This window comes from Leptonychotes weddellii, chromosome 6 (assembly GCF_054177405.1).
Source record: "Leptonychotes weddellii isolate Sample4059 chromosome 6, ASM5417740v2, whole genome shotgun sequence".
In the NCBI taxonomy this organism is placed as follows: Eukaryota; Metazoa; Chordata; class Mammalia; order Carnivora; family Phocidae; genus Leptonychotes; species Leptonychotes weddellii.
This window is the reverse complement of record NC_138374.1, coordinates 14,428,905-14,452,006: the sequence shown is the minus strand read 5'-3', so window position 1 is coordinate 14,452,006 and position 23,102 is coordinate 14,428,905. Positions and strand designations below refer to the sequence as shown.

Genomic DNA, 23,102 nt, shown 5'->3' with positions numbered 1-23,102 from the left:
GCCCCCTCCACTCCTCCCGCCAGCCCACAATGTTTGGTGTTTTTCTGGCTTCAGCGCTACATTTCTTAACACTGCTTACACCAGCTCAGCCAGTACCTTTTAAACATCACCAATATGGTGATACCACAATTTTCAGTTAAATCTGTGGTCAGTGTTTAAGAATGCAATTATCGTTCTCCTAAACTCTGGGGTGCATCCTGTGAATAGATTCCCTTTCTTGTACAATATTTTGTTTCCCAGACTTAATCATTTCCTTTTCTCCTGCTCGCCATACTTTCTGATAAACAATCTGTCATGGTTATTACGGGTTTTTTAAATCAGTTTTTGTTGTAGATCTAGCAATAATTCTGCCCAATGCTCAAACTCATCCGATAACTTACCAAACCTCCCCCACCTGGAGAGAAAAGTGGGTGTTCTCAGTACGATTTTTACTGGAAAAGAGAAGGGGGGATCTCCGGCAGGGTAAGAGCTTGGCTCTCTGTCCTCTGGGAAGGGGCAGAGATGTGGTGCATCTGACACCAATCCCAGCATTCAGCCCCTGGCAGCACATGGCCTCTGGGTACAGCAGATGTGCAGGCTACGGGCCACACAGCTCCAGAGGGGCTGCTTTGCTATAGGAGGGTGAGAACAGGGCCCTGGAGGGAAGCAAAGCACAGGCTTTGTAAAGAAGGGGCCTTCGCATCTCGTCTCCAAACACTGCCCAGTCATCCTGCCCGGCACTGGCCCCCGACCCCTGATAGTCTGCATCTGCTGCTCTCTGTCCCAGCAAGCTGCCCTTCTCTGTCTGGCCTTGTTGGCTTGATTCAGGTTTAGTATCTGCCTTTTCTGCCTACTTATTATGCAAAACCACAATATTAGTGCTGCCCCCCTGTGGGTGCGTGGCTTTCCTGGCAGGCATGGCCTTTCCCTGAGGGTGTCTCCCTCACACCAGTTCCTTCCATGGCAAGATGCCCCTCTTGGCCTCTTGTTTCAAGAGTCCAAGCTCACATAGAGTCCTGTTGCGCACTGCTGGGGTGCCTCTCACTCAAGACGGGAGTGATGGCAGACATGCTCCGAACCCAAGGCCATGCCTTTCCTGCTGCACCAGAGGCTGGCTAGGACAGCTCAGCCCTCAGACATTCCCAAGGGAGGGGTGAGGTCTCTCCAAAGCCCCTAAATTGCAATATTTCTGGAAATGCTCTGATAGGTCAAAAATGAATGCTATAAATAGCACGCGGTCCCCAACAGACTGAGGGGAGGAGCTTCTGCATGGCTGGTGGGGTGACATGATGCATGACAGACTGCCCAAAGCCTGAACTTGTCCTTCTCTGCTTGGCTGAGATGCAAAAGGCAGGAAACCCGCTAAACATGGTGACAGGAAGTGGTGATGCAGAATCAGGGGGAAAAATTCTTCTCAATGAAAAAGTAGTTCCAGAAATACCAGGCCTAGAAGCTGATGAGACCTGAATGGGGGGTTTCCTTTGGCTTTTCTGAACTTCACCTAAGTAGCATATTACTCAGTTTAGCAGCTAAGTCAGTTCTTAATTGTTTTAAGCACCCAAAAAGAGGACACCAAATTCTGGCCAACTTCTGTTTAGGATAAAATAATCACTAAAAGCTTCTACAATGATTTTGTCAAAACTTCTCCAGGGTTGCCGGAGTGGGGGCGGTGGAGGGATGGGGTAACTGGGTGATCAGCATTAAGGAGGGCACGTGATGTGATGAGCACTGGGTGTGATATACAACTGATGAATCACTGACCTCTACCTCTGTGAAACTAATAATATGCTCTATGTTTAGTGAATTTAAATTTAAAAAAATTAAAAAATTAAAAAACAAAACAAAAAACTTCTCCAGTTGCAAGGGAAGTAACCCAGCTTAACCAAAGCATACCCATTAAGCTCTACCGTAAGAGTACCCAGGAGAGAAGCATGGTTGCCCAGGAAAGTACCTCATTCTGTTTTCATCCAATAAAACTTTAGTGTAGATGTTCTAAACCAATGGTTTTCAAATTTGGGTTTGACCTATTGAAACATGAAATCGGTTCAATGGATCATGGCCAGCATATTTTAAAAATAGAAGAGAATAGAAAATAGAGTAAATGCATTGCTGCCTGTGACTTTTATTTCAGCCATTTATATGCATACATGCACAAGTCCTGGGTCTTGATGTGTGAGGATGGAATCCTTGCTGTGGGTCGGTGTGGGGAGTGCTGCATGAAGCCCCAGACCACAGTCTGGAGGCCCCAAGGCTGAGTTCTGCCCACAGACATGTTTTGTTTGGCCTACACAAAGATTTTTTTGAAGAGAAAGTTGAATCATTTGCCAACATTTAAACATCTGAAGAGTTTACATAAAAATTCCTATTTCTAGTCACTCTTGAAAATCGGAAGCTCTGGCTTTGGCGCATGTCCCTTCGTGAGAACTAGGTTGGAGCCAGAGAGTAGCTTCTGTCTTTCGAGGGCCACACACCGTCCAGTTTGCCCTCGTCTCCACTCATGTAGGTCACCCGCCTGGCTCTTGGAGGCATCTGTATGTGCAACCTTCAGGTCTAACCATCCTCAACTCATTCTGACCCACAAAGCCCTCTCTTTAGCCTTCCTTGTATCCACTGCTGTATTAAGTAGCCAACTAGAAGCTCGTGCCAAACGTGGCTGGCTGTTTTTCCTCAGATAGAGGCTGTATTTCACTGCTTATGTTTTGCCAATTTGACCACCTCTCTCTCTCATTTCCTCTTTAGCCACTTGTTGCACTCCTATTCTTCCTTCAAAGCCTAGCCTGCCATGACCTCTCAGAAGAATTAATCACTCCCTGCACTGTGTCCCATATTACTTTAACAGTTCTCTGTCCAATACATTTCACATTATACCATAACTACTTCTTTATGTGTCTCTGTTCCTTGCTAGAATATGAGTGCATTCGGGTCAAGAACTGTATTTTATTTGTTTCTATACCTAGATTGCTTATCTCTTATTGGATTCTGAACACACATTTAAGTAAGTATAACTACCTCCCCAACCAGTACATATCATTCATTCACATATTAGTTCATTTAGCATCACTGAGCACTTACTATGGAGAAGACACTGTCTTATGGCTACCAGTTGAATCAAATACCATCCCTAACCATACGAAACTTACAGACCCCTCAAGGCCAATCTTAAATACACCCTCTTCTAGACAGCCTTTTTAAAAAAAATTCCTTTGAGACACTAACTCTTCCTTTGAAGCCCCACAGAATATTGTTTATACCCTTTCTACTGCCTTATGTCTCCTTGATTCACATTCTCAGTCAGCACCCCTTTCTACACTGGTTAATTCAATAACCTACTGAAGGTAGGAATTTTTCACAGTCTCAGGCTACCCCCAAAATGCCTTGCAGAGAGTAGACCTCCCAAAATCTACGATATGATCATTAAGCCCATTGCTATGGTTTATCATTTCAGGTTGGGACCTTTACATATGGCAGAACTACTTGTGTTTTCCAGATGAGCAGGTATGGCATAACTGGGCTCCAGGCTAGCAGATACCATTCCCATCATTGGCCCCCAAACTCTATTCCTCAATGGCTATCTGCACAGGGTTTCCATGAGTGGAACATAAAGAGCAGTCACTCATCCAGCCATGTGTTACTTATGGGACCTTCCATGGACCTGGGAACCCACCACCCCCACCATTTTTCTGAGGGGTACTCAGCCTTCCATTTCCCATCAGACAGTCCAGCATGGAAAGACCTTGCTATCTTTTTCTACCATTCTGTTTTTCTTAATTTTTCTTAAACTTCTTTCGTCACAATGTCTCAAATAATGAACAACAACAGAAAGAACACAGCTAGACCGGATACAGTAGTAGTAAAACACTCCAAGTATGAATAATATATTTTAGCTCCTCAAAGACTAAAGAGGGAATTGTAGCCTTTGTGAGTCAAGATATCTACTGAAACCATCTCTCACCAAAGGATTCTAAAGAGCTCTGTGAACCCCAGTAAAAAGGCTCATTTAACCCTTCGAGAATTAGGAATGATGCCTAGAGAGTGGTACACCTCTGCCTTGACTCCAAATTAGTGCTGCCTTCCCCAAGCCAGGCTGAGCCCCAGTCACTCCTGGGAAGAGATGCTTTGTATTTTCGTCCCATACCCACCCTACCCACTCTCTGCACACCTAGTGTCCTATGCTGACAGCAGTTTCTGGCCATCCCTAACCATACGAAACTTACAGACCCCTCAAGGCCAAGGCCTCACAGAAGGTCTGCTTTATTATGAACTATAGGCTCATTCTACACCGTGGGAGAGTCAGTGAAAATAACGCTCTTTGCTTTCTCTTTGACTTCTGTGCATTGTAAACAAGATAAAGTTAGTCAAATGGAATGGAGAGGCTACTTACATAAAAGTTCTCACTTATCTGCTTAAAGGGCGATCATTTTACCCACAGAAACAATGGATTACCTAGATCATGTCCCTGGACCAAGAGCATCAATACCACCTGGAAATGGCTCGAAATGCAAAACCTCAGGCCTTTCCCCAGACTTACTGAATCAGAAACTCTGGGAGCAGGGCCCAGAAATCTGTGTTTTAACAAGCCCTCCAGGTGGTTCTGATGCTTACTGATGTTTGAGGACGACTGCCCCAGACAGTAATTTCCCTGGAAGTATTCAGAAAGCCAGCATCTTCACGGTTAAGTCCAAGTATTCAAACAAGTCAGCCTGTTTGACTGAAATGGGGTATAGACACGAGCCTCTTGTGCCCCCCCCCACCCCAGGGCACACTGGACCATAATAGCATTAATCATGTCAGTGTGAACACAAATACAATGTTGCAGAAAAAAGAGGTCATACATACAAATATTCGCCCTCCCCAGTGTTAACAAAATTTGCCCTTGAATACACAGCTCCTGCCAATTTGGGATAAACATACCTCTCAGTATGAGTCACCATCAGACCAACACACAATGAAATAGGAAGCTGGCTGGTTTCTACTGCGGTGTGGCCAGATCAGGCTCAACCACAATGGGAGAAATCTGCACCACTCACCGATCACTGAACCTTCTGAAAAGTTCTCTGACTCTCTAACGCTGGCTCAGGAAAACACTCGGCATTTTGACTTCAGCATACTAGAGGCAAACAATATCAGGACTCTCTTTCTTGCCCCCCAAGGGCTGTGAACATGATGTCACAGAGGGGTCCCCTCCTCAAAGTGAATCAGATGCCGAGATTTTCCTCTTGGTAGGGTGAGTCTACCTTAGGATGTCTTTTCTGTGGGTATTTGGAAAAGTCAATTCGCTGTTCTGTAAAAGAGGGTTTCTGTGAATCAGCACAAGTAATTTCATCCTTTCTGGTCACCTGAGCAGGTAATCAGAGAGACAAGAGGCAGAGCCACCTCTCAAAGTCTGGGAGAAGCTGGCTCAACCTCCAGCTTAGATCCTCACTGTCTCCATGCTCTTGAGTTCACTCCCTCATCAAAAATTGCTCTCAAGAGCTCCAGGTAAATTTAAGTCAGTATTCCTTCTCTCAGATTTACTTATACATTCAGCCTTAACTCTAGGTGTACAGATGAAGTCTTCTTTCATTTTTGGATAAACATTTTGTAGACATTAGTGAGTAGATGGCTCAGGGAAAGGGATTATTTTTTAATGTGAAATTCCTTCCCTTAGCTTTGAAAATCCCATTATCTGGACAGCCCTCCTATAGTGAAGGTAAGCTGGGCAGAGTCATACTTCCGAGGAGAGTAGCACTTGCATTTATAACATAGTAAGAGCTATTCACACTTGGATTTTTTTTCCCCTCTCAAGAGGAACATGATAAAAACTGGAGCTCCCTTCCCTCCAAAGATGCAAAGTTCAGAACGGAGTTGTGTGCATAAGTCACCAATCAAGACAATTTATTCTGAAACCTGTAGCATTATGGTGTCTCCTTTAATGAATAGCTTCTCTTTAGGCCTTCTTTAGAAAATGTCCTGATCATTGGTGTCCCCTTGAAAAGCGTGGGGCTTTTCGAGTTAAGGAAAAGATGAAGGACTGAGACAAGCCCAGGAGTGGGTAGGGCATGAAGCATTAATCTGGGAAGCAGGGTTGGAAAACTGAATCTAGGAGAGGCTGTTAGACACTAAAAAGGGGCCTGAGGGGTGACTCGGACATGAGGAATCACGACACCACAGAGAGAGATCTACTGTCCCCAGACTTCCCCAAAGATGGAACAGAAATGGGTTTCAATTATGTCAGGCAGTGTGCATGCCCCTGAGTGGGGGCTGTGTGTGTGTTGGGAGGAATGGGCTCGAGGGAGGCAGATCCCATGAGAGGCAGCAACACTTCACACCTGGAAAGGCTGTTCTACAAGACTGGATATGGAGTCAACAAATACTTGAGGAGAGAGCGCTTTCTTAAGTTGCACCGGTGACTCAACTGTTGTTTAATTTCCCTCGTGTTTACTTAGGTGGACAGAGTAATTCTAGAAGAATTTACAGAAGGGATGGGCCTTTGAGAAGCATTATAAGGAAGCTGAACTTGAGTTAGGTCTTTGACAAATACAGAAAAGGAGAATATAGGTATTTCCCATGAGGGCAGGAGGGGCAGTGTGACCGAGGCTGGAGATAGGAAATATCCTCCATGATGATTCAAGCAGGACAAATGTGGGGCGAGGGGAGCAGAAGTACAATTAGCACAGATTTGGGAGCCAGGGAGGCCTGGGTAGAAAATCAGCTCCTCTACTTTCCAGCTTAGTGATCTCTGGCAGGTTTCTAAATCCCTACAAGCCTCCTCTTCCTCATCTATTAGAGGGGAGGAACACCACTGACCTTTCTGGGTCAAAGATTAGAGACAAGGTATGTAAAGCTCTCAACACAAAGCCTGTCATTTAGTATGTGTTCAATAACTGGCAGATTTAATAACATTAAAAATAAAAATAAAACAAGATGGGCTTAGATAGGGGTGGGGAGGAGGTAAGTGCAGGACTTAAGGAATCCTCAATGATCAGCATGAAGCCTTGAACTTTACCTTGTCACTCATCAAGGTTTTGGAGCTGGAAATATGATGACATCAGTGTCCTAAGAGGATTACTTTGGTGCCAGTTTGTAGGACACATTTGAGGCACAATACACCACTGTTCTCAGCAGCTACCAAGAAACAAGATTGCCGTGTGTGTGTGTGTGTGTGTGTGAGAGAGAGAGAGCGAGCGAGAGCGATTCACCTGAATGTCAGGTGGAGGGTGAACATCTCTCCCTTGAGGGTGGACTGGAATGAGTTTCATTGGATCCCACTCTCCCTTAAAAGCAAGTTGGGCCATCCAACAGTCTCAAAAAGCTTCCAGGACACAAAACAAAACAAAAATGGTGTGCCCTAAATGTAAAATCCTCTTTACCTTGATGTGTCTCCCTCACAGCTAAATTCTTATTTTTTCACATGGTTTCCAAACCATAAGTATCCCTCATTATTTAAATTAGATGAGTGCTCACATAACTTGATCTCTAGTATTTGTTTATTCTTGTTTTCTCTAACAAAAATAATAAATCCCTCTTGTACTTTTAAGGCTTGCACTAGAACACACACATAAGCTAGACAATTATAGCTTTTAAATGAGTATAGTGGGCCTCTGGAGTTTAGGTCGATGAGAGCATATTCAGGAAGACAGATATTGACCGATAAACCCACAAAAGTCTCTCCTACTTATTTGTCACAGGATACAGCAAGGGTAAGATGTTCTTGAACACATCAGAGAAATAACCGTTTCATCAAGATTCCTGGATCAATAAGTGTCTGCAACAGGAAGGGGATGGGCGACCAGTTAGGAGAAGAAAAGATCGTGAGGGTCAGAATATGTAGGCCAGATACATGCAAGACAAAAGGATGCCTCAAACCAGTGTGAGCTAAGCCATCTCTAGGTGGTGAGCACAACAGGGAATCTACGTCCCTCCTTCACAAGGCCCCCCATGTTCCTCGGGAGGGAGGCTACCATGATCCGAGCCCGCTCAGGGGTGATTTGTGTCAGCTCCAGGAGGAAGAATCTAGGCGTCTCTGGGAGCAAGAGAAATGGAGAGGACCAGAAGAGTCTCGGGATTGAGAAGACACAGGTTCAGGTCCCAGCTCTGAGTACAAGCCAACCTGTTTTAACTGTTGAGAATCTGCGATGGGCGGATACTAAGTAAGCTGTGCACTGGAGAATTACAGATGCAGACACAGTGCTGCTTCTGAGAGGCTCCCCTTCTAGCGAGAGAGCCCGTGGATGTCAACACACTGTGGCAAGTGCAGGCACTGACCCATTCACACCACTGATGGAACACAGAGGATGAACACTGGGTCCAATGAGCCACCGTGTGACCTCCAACAATTCACTTACCCTTTCTGAACCTGTTTTCTCATCTCTAGGGTGAATGCCTGGACTACGTGCTCCCCTGGGCCCCTCTCACTTTTAAAAGCTATGATGGAATTCCTTTCTTTCCACAGAAGCTCTTGTGTGCCTGCCCCAAATCCTGCCTACCTCTCTTGCTGGCTGAGGTTGGTGCAATCAGAGAGCTGGGAGGCAGCAGCATGGGCTGGCACCGACCTCAAAATAAAAAAGGAACAGCCTTTAATCAGCAGCTAAGGGCTAAGATAACACTAGTATGTGACCCCTTGGTGACCAGTGCCAATGTTCCAGTAGGAGAGTGGCTACTGAGTTATGAAGCAAATGTGAACCCGGGCAATCGGTCTGAGTTTTTAAGCATCTGCAATGACTTAGAAAGAGAGCTACTCTTTGGGGACGACTGATCTGTGATCTGTCCACCACACAGCGCAAGTCTGGGGCTTTCCCGGGCCCCACAGGAATGGCCTCAAGAAGTGGCTTTTGTGGGCGCCTGGGTGGCTCAGTTGGTTAAGCGACTGCCTTCGGCTCAGGTCATGATCCTGGAGTCCCAGGATCGAGTCCCGCATCGGGCTCCCTGCTCGGCAGGGAGTCTGCTTCTCCCTCTGACCCTCCCCCCTCTCATGTACTCGCACTCTCTCATTCTCTCTCTCTCAAATAAATAAATAAAATCTTTAACAACAACAACAAAAAGAAGTGGCTTTTGTAATTCCCTTTCTCATCGGGCACAAATTACTTCTATTGGGGACACACACTCAAATCCATTAGCAACGGAAATCAGGGCTGGGTTGTTCTAGTTGAGAAGAAAGTACAAATGAAGAAACGAGGCCTTTATTAAACATCAACATCTGTATTTGTTACTCTGAAGGTTCCTGAAAATATCCCCCAAAAGAGAGGGCACATCATTAGAAGCATCTTTATTTGCACCTGAACACTTCACTCAATTACCACTTACTCGGTGAAAGACCAAAGCCAATGCACGTGCTTATGAAAGATACACAGGAGCAGAATGGATCGAGCAGAACCACCTTTCTCTTTGTCCTAAGGTGCAGCCTTAGCACTGTGAGCTGTCATGATCCTATTTCTTCAGCCATCCATTAGTATAATAAAGCCAAACTGAGTTTCCAGCAACAAGGATCAATTTGAGTTCAGCATGTTCACCTAAAAGTTATTCCCCATAGGGGCTTTAAGTGAAAATAGATACAGATAAATCATTGAAATGGTTCAGGACACCCCCAAAGAACAGACATCAGTGTTTATGGAGGAAATTATGTCCCACAGTAAGAAAGTGTGGCAGAATAAATCCAACCTTACCAAAGAGCAAAATTAAAGGGTGGCTACTCACATTATAAAATCATGTGGTGAAGGTCCCTAAGACATATTATTAAGAGGGAAAAAAAAAATCAAGTCACAGAAAAATGATAGAATGGTCCCATTTTTATACTCCTCCTGACTATCTTATTCCTGTCTAGAAAGGTACACAATATTAACAATTTTACCGCCAGAGAGAGGGGGGAATTGAGGTCGACACAGTAGGGACTAGGGGCTTTCGCTTTCTGCTCTCTGTTCTGCACATTTCACTTTCTTAAGATACATTTTATATATAACCTGGATAATTAAAATCAAGGATTGTTGTGTTCCTTGAAATGTTCCAGATAAACTAATAATTTAAACTATAATTCAATTCTGAAAGATTTAACTCGAATTTCAGGACCACGCCCAGTTCATAAATAATGTACACCTGCGCAAAGCGCCCCACCCTCCCCCTTTTGACATTCTCCTTGCCACTTGATTTGCCAGCTTTGACACACACCGCATCCTTTATAAAGGTGTTTGGTGGGGTGATTAGGGATGCCGCTGAAATGCCAGGTGATCAAAACAGCACACCCAAAACCTTCAAAACAGCTCGCTTCTCTTTTCAGCCCACCCCAGCTGGGCTTGGGCATGTCCCAGCGCAGCAGAAACCTGGTAGAAGGACCCTTTTCATTACACATCCTCGTTAACTTACTGACCAGAGTGGGGGTAAGGAAGAGAATGAAGGCTAGGATGGGGGCAGGAAGGCAACTCAAACACAACAAAAATTTCAAGATGCAATAACCATCAAAAGACACACACATCCAGGAGCTCAGCTGTGCACACACTCCAGAAAATAGGATGTGCTTCAGACGCCGTGGCTAAATTAAAGGCTCTTAATGACTTCACAATACGGAGGTTCTCACACCAAGAATATGTCTGCCTGGCTTTCAATTGATCATCCCCCATTAGGTGGCCAAGCCCTGCAGCACCATTGCAACTTCTGCAACCATGCACGGGGATCGAAATTTTAATTACCTTTCTCCTTCACCATGGCAACCGGGTCCTCTGGCGAGCAGCGCAGAAGGAAAGAGGAATAAAGTCTACGAGTGGGAGCGCTCCTGGGCGGACAGATCCGCGGCTGTAGACGCTGCGAGGAAAAGCCCCCCCCGCATCCACTGGCGAAGTCCGGGGCTGCTTTCTAAAATCCCGCCCCCATCCCGGGAGGCCGAGCTCCCGCGCCCGCCCCGCGATCGCCGCCGAGTGGCGGCCGCGCCCTGCTCGGGGACTCTGCCCTTGGGCCGAAATCACTCGCTACAGCTGCCGCTGTAACAAATGCAAAATTCCGCTGTCCTAATCTCTGGTCACTGACACCACTTTGCATTCCTCGCACCGAGGCCGGGAAAACGGGCAGCAGAACGCTCCCTCCTGGAGTCTGATAAATGATTGCCAGAAGACGGGGGTCGAGGAACAGCCGAGGGGCTGTTTCGATAAATAAAACTAGTCAATTGTTAGCTCATTAGTTTCCTATTACTGCAGATCCCAATTCTTATGCCAGTTTCTTTCGGACACGCTGAATAAATAAAATTAACCATAGTAGAAAAAGAGAAAAATAATGCCAGTGACTCCAAGTTCATTTTCTTCAACTTTTGAGGCTCAATTATAATGAATAAAGATTGGCCTGGCCCTCACCTCCGGCCCACCCAACACAGTTTTCCTGAATGGGGGGAGAAGCCGGAGGGGACTGAGACAATGAGAGCCAGCCTGGGAAGAGGATCTTTCAGGATTCAGCTCCTTCCAGGATCAAATTCAGGATCAAAGCAAAAAATCTGACTTATCCAGTTAGGTAGGATTCCCGCCATCCACTTTCTCTCTGCTTCACTGGAGTTTTCTAGACAAGCCCCTTGGATATGTCTGTATGAGGGAGGAACCCTAGCCACAAAGTAGGGGGCACACAGCCTCACCCGCACCACGCACCCCCGAGCCTGGCGCAGCCGCAGTGGCTGCTGACAAGCCTTTTGATTTCTGACCCACGGGGTCACAGGTCGGTCTCCGGGGAGCAGAGGACTTCTGGGGTCGCAAAGCCCACGCCCACCCCATTCCAGCACCTGTCTCCGGAACCCAGATCATTCGGCCGGCCACACGTCACATACATCCACCCTGTGGGAGAAATGTCATGAGCAGGAGACAAAAAGACAGACGTAGCCCCCTCCAGCAGCGCCGCAGATGGCCCACGCATCTCTCCCAACCAGAATTCGCAGCCGGTATTACACCGTATTTACTGCAAATATTGTAACATGTTGGGTCTGAGAGAGCCAGGGTAACAGAAAGGAATGCAGTCCATCACCCTGCCTCATCTTTGACTGGGAGGGTGTTTATAGCCCGAATGAGGTTTAGTGGGGTGAGGAGGCTCTTTACTGCTGGTTTTCTGATGGGTAACAGTAGCAGATCTCAAGCAGCTGTGACATTCCTACATCTGTGACTCACGGCTTTACTATTAATAGCCTGAGTGTCTCAGCCTGTAAGGGCTAAGTCCCCTCCAACCCCTGAATCGTCTTTTCTATGAAACATACTCTGCCCACACTGCTCCCCGCCCCCACTGTAGCCCCACAGGTCAGGTTTTTTCTAAGTCAGCAGCCAGCTGGAGTATAAGTGCCGAAGAGCCTTGAAACAGCTTTTCCAGCCTCCATTCATACATACGAGCCCAGTGTTAGAGCAACACCGCAAGTCCGGAGAGGTGGGCAGGGCTCAAGAGCACGGAGGGCACGAGCCCTTTACAAATTCCCAGATTTTCATGCACTAAAACCGCACTCGTCTGCTTCTCCCACCCCTAATCACTCTCAGAGCTCATAAAGGGATGCTGACAAGCAAAATTAACCTCAGGGAAGTGGAATTAGGTTTGGTGCTGTGAGCCTAGCAGGTGAATTTATTTTATTATATTTTTGCTGCATAGGCTCTGAGGCACTTGTCTCCAAGGCTTTTGTGTTATTCAGCTCAAAGCTAAGGGAACAGTGCTCTCTCGTCTTTCTCCCTCCTCCCCTCTCCCAATTGGTACATGACAGGAAAACACCATTGGGTTTCTAGCCCAAATCCAATCCTACATAAGTGTTCCAGATACTATCAATGCAATTAGTTCAATTTCCCTTTTACTCGGCATGACAATTTTTAATCCTGAGATTTATTAACCAAGCTGGTCCCTTATTACTTCTGAACCTACTTGTATACCTTGGTGGATAAAGTGCCCAGAAACCCTGATTTAGAAAGGCTCTCTGGAAGCTTTAGAGACTAAGCTCGCTGAGTGACAGTTGGTGCCTATTCATTTTCAGAGAAGCCTTTTCTAAAGGAAAATACTACATAATGGTCAGAGAGATTCCCTCCCTCCTGCATTTTCCATGGAAAGAATTTTCCTGCACCACAAAGTGAATGAGTCACCAGCATTTAGTTGCTAAATAACAGTCATATGGCTAAAGTTCCCCCAACAATCAGACACTGCTACTTTAGGATAAAAGCACCCACTCGGCACTTTTAAGATAACCAAAGAGGGTATTACTAAAGTTATTTTTGGAATGTGGGAGAGTAAAACTAAATTGTTTTTGTCTCCTTGCCTCTGGCCGAATAGTTCAGAGCTTAGGGAACAGAACCAAAATGTTGATATTTTCTATTTTTTTTTTTTTACTTTACAGTGCAGCAAAATAAATCAAGAAAAATCTGAAAAATGTAAGGTTCACAAGATGGCAGGACTTTTTATTCCTATTTTTAGAGATGATTTCCAAAGAACTTATCTCCATCTCATTCCACCCAAATGAGATAAGACTTCACAATATAGACACCAGCCCGAGGTTTTATTTGTTGTTTTATTCACTCAAACTGACTCCCTGCAGCCTTTTTCATTCACTCACAAAATGAAGCCAGGGTTGTCCACAAGTGACTGAAGGACAGGAACCATTTTGTGGGAGAGAAAAGCTTTGCTAGCATACAACCACTCTTGGCCAAACCTCAAGAGTACATCATTTCAGTAGAAGCGATGCCAAAGGAGAAGGGAGTGTTGCAACCAGAACAAGCCACCTGGCAGAGTCCACTCCCTGACTGTCCTCTCCCTTCCACAGACTGCCTACTGCTTGTGCATCTGTACAACAGGAATTTCAGGACCCCAGGCTTCCAGGTATCACACATCCCTCCACGCATTTGGACCCACTGGCAAAAGAGCAAGCAGAATCCTTTCTAGCAGAATTCAGCTGAAAGAAAATCCAAGAATGAGTTCCTTATTTGCTTTCCATGTCATGTTTGCATCAATCACCCTCACTGTAGACATGTCTGGAGCGTCTACTGTGCACCAGGTACTACTGTGCTGGCAGTTCGAACACAAGAAGAGAGAAACCACTGCTCCGGAGTTGCTTAACATCTAGTGGAGGGGATGCATACACACGAATGTGCTCAATGAAATTAGGAAGGTGTTAAAGACAGAAGTAGGGTGCCTTGGGTTCCAGGTGGTGCTGAACCCAAAACTGGGAGCCGGGAAAGGCTTCTGGGAGGAGTGAGAGGACAAGCAAGGGCTGCCCAGTGAAGAAAGGCGGAAAGATCATTCATTCCAAGCAGAGGTAATAGGGAGTGAGAAGGTGTCAAGAAGCTCATGGTTCATAGGGAAGAGGGAAAGTCTCAAGCTAAGGCCTGGGTGGTAGGTCACAGAGGGCTCTGAATGCCACACCAAGGAGGTAGGACCCTAGAACTGATATGGTTAGAGTCTCAAACCTGAGCTACCATTTCTTTCCAACCCAAATTAAGTTCAGAAGACTTTGGCTTCATCTCAAAGCCTGCCATGGTCTGTTTCCAATGATATTGCCTCCTTCCTCCAAATTAGGTGGGTTGGTGTAGGCATGTCCAGGAAGTGTCTGTGTTTATTAGTTTACTTAAATATTTCCCTGATACATAGAATAAAATGCTAGCCATGTACATCCCACACAGCATTTTAAGTAACTCCAACCATCTGGGATTGTGGTAATGGCTTCATGCTCACCACTAGGCTATGAGTTCCATGAAGGCAAGTAGGGTTTCACAATTTTCTAGACCGCTAAGGGTATAGTTTGCAGATCTCCAGGGATGAATATACTAGGGGTGCTTTAAATGCAGACACCTGGTTCCCACCCAAGATCTGATGATGCAGATTCTCTGCAGAGGAGGCTGGAGCTGCCGCCAGCTCTTTAAGTGACTAAGGACCACAGGCCTAGCCCACTGGCCTGTAAAGCCAGAGGCGAATGAATATGAGATGTACGAACACAGCTATAAACCATGCTGCCACATCTGAGAAGCAACCCCTCTCAGCTGGCTAAAATAACAACCGTCCGGACATTCACTGAGACCTTAATGGAAATTTATTGCAAGTGATGATTCCAGAGTTTCATACAGCCTGAGACCAATTCCTAAATGTCTGAGCCCTCTTGATCCTACTCTCATGTCCTCAACAGAGAATTCCTAGGATTTTTTCCATATGAATCTCACGGAATCGATGCCCAGCAAAGTTCTTTTCCATGAATTCTTCAAGTAGAATTATTTCACATTTGTATGCAAAGCTTCCCCCAGTCCTTCTCAGAAGCCAGATCTGAATTTAGACCTGAGCAATAGTTTGCAGCTTAAGAAAAATTACTAAGGTATATTTAAAGCTTCCTATGAATAATCCACTAAAGATATAAACTGCAGAGTGAGCATGAAACAAGCCATTTCCCTACACATGTACTGGAACCTATTACCCGAATTCAAAGGAACTCTTGATAGTAAAGAGTTTCACAGATTTTAGCCTAATTGGAGGCATGTGAGAAGTTCACAAGAAATACAGAAATAGTTCTGAATTACTTGGGAAAAGGCCCTTTAAAAAAGCTTATTATTAGCTTTATCTTTTTTCTTTAGTATTTTCTAGGTAGAAATACAGGTAGTGGGGAAGAACAACGGTCACTTTCTGTCATCTGGAACTGGGATGGTTTCCCTAGCAACACTCCCTTTTTCCTGGTCCTTAGGGCCACCAGTGCTCTGGGCTTGACTACAGTGCGTTGAATATTTACATGTTTATTTTTGCAAAAGGCTCCAGGCTTTCCGAGGGAAGGGATCACATTTGAGTATCTGTAGTCACATAGTGATAGGCACAAAGTAGGAATGCAATATTTGATGAATATTAACAATAAATGTCCCTAGCTCATCATAGTAAGTCAAAATACCAGATAAGTGTTCATTTTTTTTTTTCATTTTTTGTAGTCAAATAGACTGATTTAAAAATCTAACTCAAATAAAATAAGAGTAAATTCGGTCTCATACGTAAGTCAATTTAGCAGTTGCTTGAAAGTATCTGCCAAGATGCAAACCCATAATTCACCTTGGAGAGAAAGCAAGCTGAAAAGAAATGTAACCAGGTAGTCATCTTAACTAACTCTCAATACTACTTTTGCCACCATTTACAGAATGTTTATAATGTGTCAGCCACCATTCTGGTCTGTTTACATTTATCACCTCATTTAATCCCCATACCGATCGGATGAGATAATATTATACTCACACACAAGGAAAGATCCAAAACCACGGGCCCTCCCTTTGCTCTGTTGGGCCTTCCCTTTCATGGAGGTCATGAAAGAGCCTCTCTTTCCCTGTACCACCCACCCCTCAACACACACACACACACACGCTTTTTGAGTCAAGATGCACTCAATGCCCATTGACTTCTCTGGCATTTCCAAAAAACCTGGCATCATAGAAATGATGTTGCATTTCGCCTTGTTTGTATAGAACAATCTTCTCTCGATACCTTATCCTTCATTAGTTCTTGGACTTCTTATGATAGGCCCTGCTAGGTAAACAGCATCATAACCTTGGCCTGTTGGACTCATCCTTGGCTGGACAGGGGAGGATGGTATACCAGATCTACATATTGCGTCTTTTAAGATACAATTCAATCACCCATCCTGTGGAATCCTTCTCAAGGACTAGCATTTCTACGGTTTACATAGCAAGACAAGCTGAAAATTGGGGGAGTTGGATCAAAGAATTGTTGCAGGGTTTACAAAGCCTGCGTTCGCCCCCCTCATTTTTAGCCTTACGACTCTAATTATGCCCACTCTCACTCTGGCACACTCCCATTCTCCTCGGACATTTCAGCCATCCTCTGTAGGACAGGCCAAATGAAGCATGCCACATGCCCAGCCATTAGCACATTTGCTGCCACCAGAAGGGCGCCCCTGTCACTCAACACATGTCTCAGTGTGTTTCTCCAGTTCTCGGTGCAAGGAGAGAAGGGGCTGTGCACCCAACACTGTTTGGAAAACACTAGAACATGTGGGGAAAAAATAGGCATCAATTTCCTGTAAGATGTATATGTAAGATGAAAAGTAAGCCCTAAGGCAGACTTGTCCAAGGTTACGCAATTACTTAGAAATGGGTCAAAACTCCTGATGTCTTACCTCTACCCAGTGGTTACGCCACTCTGTCACACTGGCCACACAGGGAGCCTGACCAAACACAGCAGGGTTTGAATCCCAGCTCCGCCATATAGTCTGAGTAAACTTGGGCCCACGTGCTATCTCTGGGTTTCAGCAGTCTCCTCTGTGAACAGTAATAATACACTCCACTTGTGAGGTGGTGGGGACCGGGCTGCTTCAAGGGCATGCAACCTGTGTGGTTATGCAGGGCCTGTGCTCAGAAGGGTCCTCCATTTGGCTTAATGCTTTGCTCTTGTCACACTGATATTTGTAAGAATTTTATCTCTGAACTTGTGTTTTGTAGATGACATCCGCTGGGACAACGGAGCATGCATGTGAGCAGATGAGACAGATGCAGGATGTGTGACGTCATTCCTGCCGCCCCATTTGCAGATGGTGTTTACAGGGCGCCAAGAGCACAGAACTCCAGTGGACCCACGATGCATGCAGTTCAGGGAGACTCTGGGCAAAGGCAAGGTAAAGTGCAGTTACATCTACCACTGGATAAACAGGGGTGGTGAGAGGTCAATTTCCATTCAAATTGGAATACTTGCTTCAAATGCAGAAAGAAGGCAGTGGTGTTCTGGAAAACAACCAACCAAGGAACCCTATCCTATCCTTTCTGACTCATGTTACCTCCTTGTATTAGCCAACCACTTACACTGAAAATGATGACACAGAAGAAAAGGAAGGTAGGACAATCCACTGCCCCCTTCCTTCCATCGGCAAGCAGAGACAGAGCACCCTGGCAGAATGTGTGTGCATCAAGAGGCAAAATTAAAATAGTTGAGTTAGCTGTGTGTAGAATCCCACTCTTCTTTAAAGAATGAAATACATATGGATCTACAATCTATGAGATTGTGTAATTTCAGTGATTCCACATATGAGCTAAATGCTCTTCTATTTGCATTTAAAATGAGCACTGCACAATACAAACATGAATGGTCCAATTCATGTTAATAATTTAAAATTTTACTTTAGGGGTGCCTGGGTGGCACAGTCGGTTGGGCTGCCCACTCTTGGTTTCAGCTAGGTCGTGATCTCAGGGTTGTGAGATCGAGCCCCACGTTGGGCATGGAGTCTGCTTCAGATTCTCTCTCCCTCTCCCTCTGCCCCTCCCACTCATGCTCTCTCTCTCTAATAAAATTTTACTTTATTGGGAGCAAATAAAAACACTATGACAAGGTGAGAAAGAGTGTGGGCTAAGGAAAAAGGCTTTATATTTTAGTACCTTTTTATTTTTAGGATTTTATTTATTTTTATTTGAAAGCGAGAGCAAGGGAGAGAGCACACAGAGGGAGAAAGAGAAGCAGACTCCCGCTGAGCAGGGAGTTTGATGCGGGGCTCCATCCCGGAACCCTGGGATCATGACCTGAGCTAAAGGCAGACACTTAACCAACTGAGCCACCCAGGCACCCCTATATTTTAGTACATTTAATGATACTTGATTTCTGCACTTTAAACAAGGTGTCCCACATTTTCCTTTTGCACAGGGCCCTGCAAATTCTGTGCCAGGCACAGGGTGAGGATGAGAGACGCTCCATCTGAGATGAAATTGCCCCACACTGAGACCGAGTACGAGGAAAAGCAGTAACGATTGTAATGGTTTAGCTTCTTACTTCTTCATCAGTTTACAACAAAATAGGACAGGCTTGAAAACGCTAAAACCCCAGTTTTCAAAACCATTTTAGGATATCAGGGGCCTTTTGAAAATACTGAATCTGGGGGACTTAACTTATAATGTAAGCAGGTGGCCCAGGAAAGCCTCTTTGAGGAAGTGTCATCTCAGTAGGCCTGGTGGGTGTGGGAGCGCCAGCAGCGTGACATCTGAGGAAAGAGCACCCCAGACAGAGTGAACGGTAAGGGCGAAGGTCATAACGTGGAGCTCACCTGGTAAGTTCAAGGCCCCATAGGGGCCAGAGAGGCTGGAGGTGCTGGGGCCCACAGGTGCTGGCAAAGACCTTGGGTTTTATAAGTGAGTGAGGCAGGAAGCCCCTGGAGGTTTTGAGCAGAGAAAGGTGTACTATCTGATGCCCTTTTCCTGGCCAGGCTTGTCCTGGCTTCTGTGTGGTGACCAGAGGAAAGGGGAGTGGGCATGGATGCAGAATGTGGCATTGGTGCTTGAAATTTAAAAAAAAAAAAAAAAAAGGAGCTTCGGAGTGAGATGAAGCCATGACAAAATGAGGTGAAGGAAAAGAGGATAGAAATAAGGAATGAACACTGAGGACCAAGATGGTATCAACAGCAATAAATGAAACACCAAAGAACAGAAGAGACACTGATACAATATCCATTTCCTAGAATAGGAACGAGCTTGAAATGATCTCAGTGAATGCAGAACAAAGCACCTCAAACAATGAGAAGTCAACAGATGTTCAAAACAAGACTTTTAAAAAAAACCCTTATGTCCTAGATGTGGAGAACGTAAGAAGCAGAAGCTATATGCAAAGATTAACCCACAAGAACTTCCTGGAAATGAGCCTGGGTGGCTCAACCGGTTAAGCAACTGACTTTGGCTCAGGTCATGATTCTGGGGTCCTGGGATGGAGTCCTGCATCAGGCTCGCTGCTCAGCGGAGAGCCTGCTTCTCCCTCTCTCTCTGCCACTCCCCCAGCTTGTGCTCTCTTTTTTTCCTCTCTTAAATAAATAAATAAAATCTTAAAAACAAAAGAAAGTAAGTTTGAACTTGCAGATTTAAAGGGTATAGATACAATATCTTGGCAAAATTTGACGTAGAACGCTAAGTCCAAGTCCTAGCCTGAACTTCCGAACTTCAAAGGGTATCATTTTCCAATTATTCAGGCAGGAAAAACCTGTAACCCATAAAAAGAGAAAAGCTCAGGCTTACCTCCAACTTCTCAACAGCAACACTGATGTGTAGAAGAAAACATGGGGCAATACATGGAAATCTTGAGAAGGAAAGGTCCTCAAGAACCTTACATGCAGTCAAAATGTTCAGACAGGCAAGAGGCAAACCGCCACAAACACAAGGGGGTTCAGGAAATACACATCCACACACCCTTCTTGGGAAAACAGCTTAACAACAACATCTAGCCAATTACGAAATGAGTGAACATGCACTCAGAAGTGCAGCTCTTGTAAAGGCACTAGTAGGAGCAGCGAATTCTATTAAATATGGACCTGATACCACAATTACTGGGTTATGGTTCTAGAAGAAAATGGGAATGTCCTGAGCAAAGAAGGCAAAGAGCAGTGTGAAAACAATATTATGACTGACAAAAATCAGGATGTGGGTAGGAGACAAGTCCCAGAGGGCTACTGTCCTGGTTTTCACAGCAGGAAGAGAGTGACCTGCACCAGATGGGCCAAGATTCTCAGTGTTGGCATCTCTTAAAAGAGTCTGAAAGCACATCACCCAGTTGCTTCATCTTTGCTTAGAAATGATGCACAATCTCATCATTGTTTTCATACGTCTGCTCTCATTTTTTAGACTTGTTAAGGCAAATGTATCTCCGGCATTCTTTAAGAAAAGGGAGATGACATACCTTTGCCTTTTTACTGATTTTTTTCCAGATTCTTAGTTCAAGAACTGAAATTGTTGCTATTTTATTTTTATCTAGGATTTCCACAGCATCTTTCCTCCAGAAAGATGATACACTGGTTCAGAGGCTAGCTACATAGGGTTTTACTTTATCTTTATAGTTATTTAGTCTATATATTCATGAAAATGGCATGAAATTCCTCATGATGAGACTTTCATGTATCAACACAGAGTCTTGTCCAGATGTAACCATATGCCTTGGGGGACCCTGCCCCATCCATCCCTCTTCTGTTCCCATTCTCCCCCTTTTGCATAGGCACTGAGCCATATGACTGCTCACCTTGGCCATGGCTGACTGGATCATTAGTAGACACTGGAAGAGAGGTGGGGGGATTGGGAAACCCATACATCAGCTGACCAAACACTTACAATTTATATTCTGCCTTGAAAAAGATGGGCTGGGCCAACTAGGTTTTCACTTTTGGGAATCTGAACTAAGAGACATAGAGAAAAGTCCCAGTCCGTGGTGGGTCCCTGTATTAAAAGGTCAAGTAAGGCCAGGCCAGGAACCCACCTCGCAGAGCCATGTGGATACCAAAATTCTGAGGGGTAGAGTGTCAGAGGAAGCCAACTGGGAGGGAGGAGAATAGGATATTCCCTAAAACTGGACCGATGGTCCTGGAAGGGACTGGAATTTTATACTTCCAGAGGCCTGGCTGTTCAGCATTTCCTGGGTTCCTTTGAAACTTCTTTATGTTCTTAGACTATCCATTCTCCCCTCTGTTGTTTACTCATATCTCCTTGGCATTCACTTCTACAATTCAAACCTGGTTACGAGAAACATCGCGATGGGTGAGTTAATGTACCTAGAAGCTGCTTTCAGGCAATGACAGATGGGAAGGTGGTGGGTAGATCAATGCCCCAGCTGGGATATCTCTGAGGCATATCCTACATCATCTCCCCCAGTTCCCAAGTAGTTCAGTTTGGGCTTCCCACACTGGTAACTAGTTTGATACTTCACCTTTTATTAGCTTCACTCCCCTACCAGTGTTTCCTGGGATCACCTTCTAAATAAGTAACTTGGCCTCAAATCCTTGTCTCAGGGTCTGCTTTTGGGGGACTTCAAAACAAAAGAGTATATAAATTATTCATATTTTTATGATACAAAAGAAAAATTGGTCTCAATCCTCTGATCACTTTTTTTTTTTTAAGATTTTATTTATTTATTCGACAGAGAAAGAGATAGCTCTAGAGCAGGAACACAAGCAGGGGGAGTGGGAGAGGGAGAAGCAGGCTTCCCGATGAGAAGGGAGCCCGATGCGGGGCTCGATCCCAGAACCCTGGGATCATGACCTGAGCTGAAGGCAGATGCTTAACGACTGAGCCACCCAGATGCTCCTCCTCTGATCACTTTCAAACAGTCCTTTACTTGAAATCAGAGACAGATTCTAAATAGAATACTCTGAAGTCACCAAATGTGCTCATCAGACATAATATACTCTTTTTTTTCTCAAGAGAATCAATGATTCATTGGATTTTACTGTACAAACATAATGGAATTTGTATGCACACACACTGTGCTAATGCGCTTCTTCCTTTAGAATATGTAAATGAACCGACTTGGATTAACTCTGGCAACAGGGGTGAGAACTAACAACCGCCTCATAAACGAATAGGACCCCAAATGTCCGTTAGCCTGCATTCTGTTTTAGGGGGAAGGATGTGATTTGTAACATTTATCAAGTTCTATGGCAAGGAGTCATTTTACAACGACATCCTATTGTATTTACACATATCCATGAGATGAACATTTCTACAATCCAACTGGAGACTGTGCTGGTACTACAAGACGCCATGTGTCAGGTTGGCTGTGTTTCTGAAGAGGTAGAAGATATTCTTCCTCCCTCCTCACCAGTCCTCAGCAAGATAGAAAACACTCTGCATAGGTATTGGATTTGTTAGGGTTTGGGAAGATTAGAGGGAGGACAGGAAGAGAAATATTTAGAACTTAAATTGTTCTTGGCTTTGGATCTGGATTACACAATATAGTTTTTCTCTTCCTGAATAAAATCCAGTAAGAGTGCTGAGCCTTAACCAGTACGCTTCGCTGGCTATTACGTTTACACCCAGGAAAGAGCACTAAAGCCCCAAGAATGGCAGTAAGCCATAGCATCACGCAACTGAAAGCAAAGTGGGCAAAAATCAGGGAATCGTGAAGAGAAATAAATTACAGTTGACTCATCAGTTATGCCAACAAATATTCACTGAGCATCTACAATATGCATAACATCACCGCTGAGAAACTGAAAGTGGTCTAGAGATTAAGGAAGCCCTCGATGAGCTTACATTTGAGTACAGTGAATGGTACAAGTACCTAAATCATGCTAAAGAGGTAGTGGGGGGTTGGAATCAGAAATACTGAGAAAATGCCATAAAGGTTTGAGGGAAGGGATGCTTGCTGCATTGGGCTCACCGCTTCTCACCAGCTGCTCAGACAGAAAATGATCTAGACCGCTCCTGGTACCTAGACAGAGAAGCTAACCA

General features: G+C 44.9%; 1 protein-coding gene across 9 annotated transcripts in view; it reads right to left on the bottom strand.

The window, feature by feature from the left end:
- The window catches only part of ABLIM1 (actin binding LIM protein 1), a 284,673-nt gene that overhangs the window by 151,329 nt on the left and 110,242 nt on the right, over positions 1–23,102 (bottom strand). Inside the window, exon 1 of one of the 9 annotated variants that reach the window (XM_081823451.1) lies at positions 10,638–10,798. The exons of the other annotated variants lie outside the window; for them this stretch is intronic. Coding sequence (XP_081679577.1) covers positions 10,638–10,653 — 16 coding nt within the window. The 5' untranslated portion in view covers positions 10,654–10,798. Of the gene's footprint in view, positions 1–10,637; positions 10,799–23,102 lie in introns of those variants that run through there. 9 annotated transcript variants of the gene reach the window in all.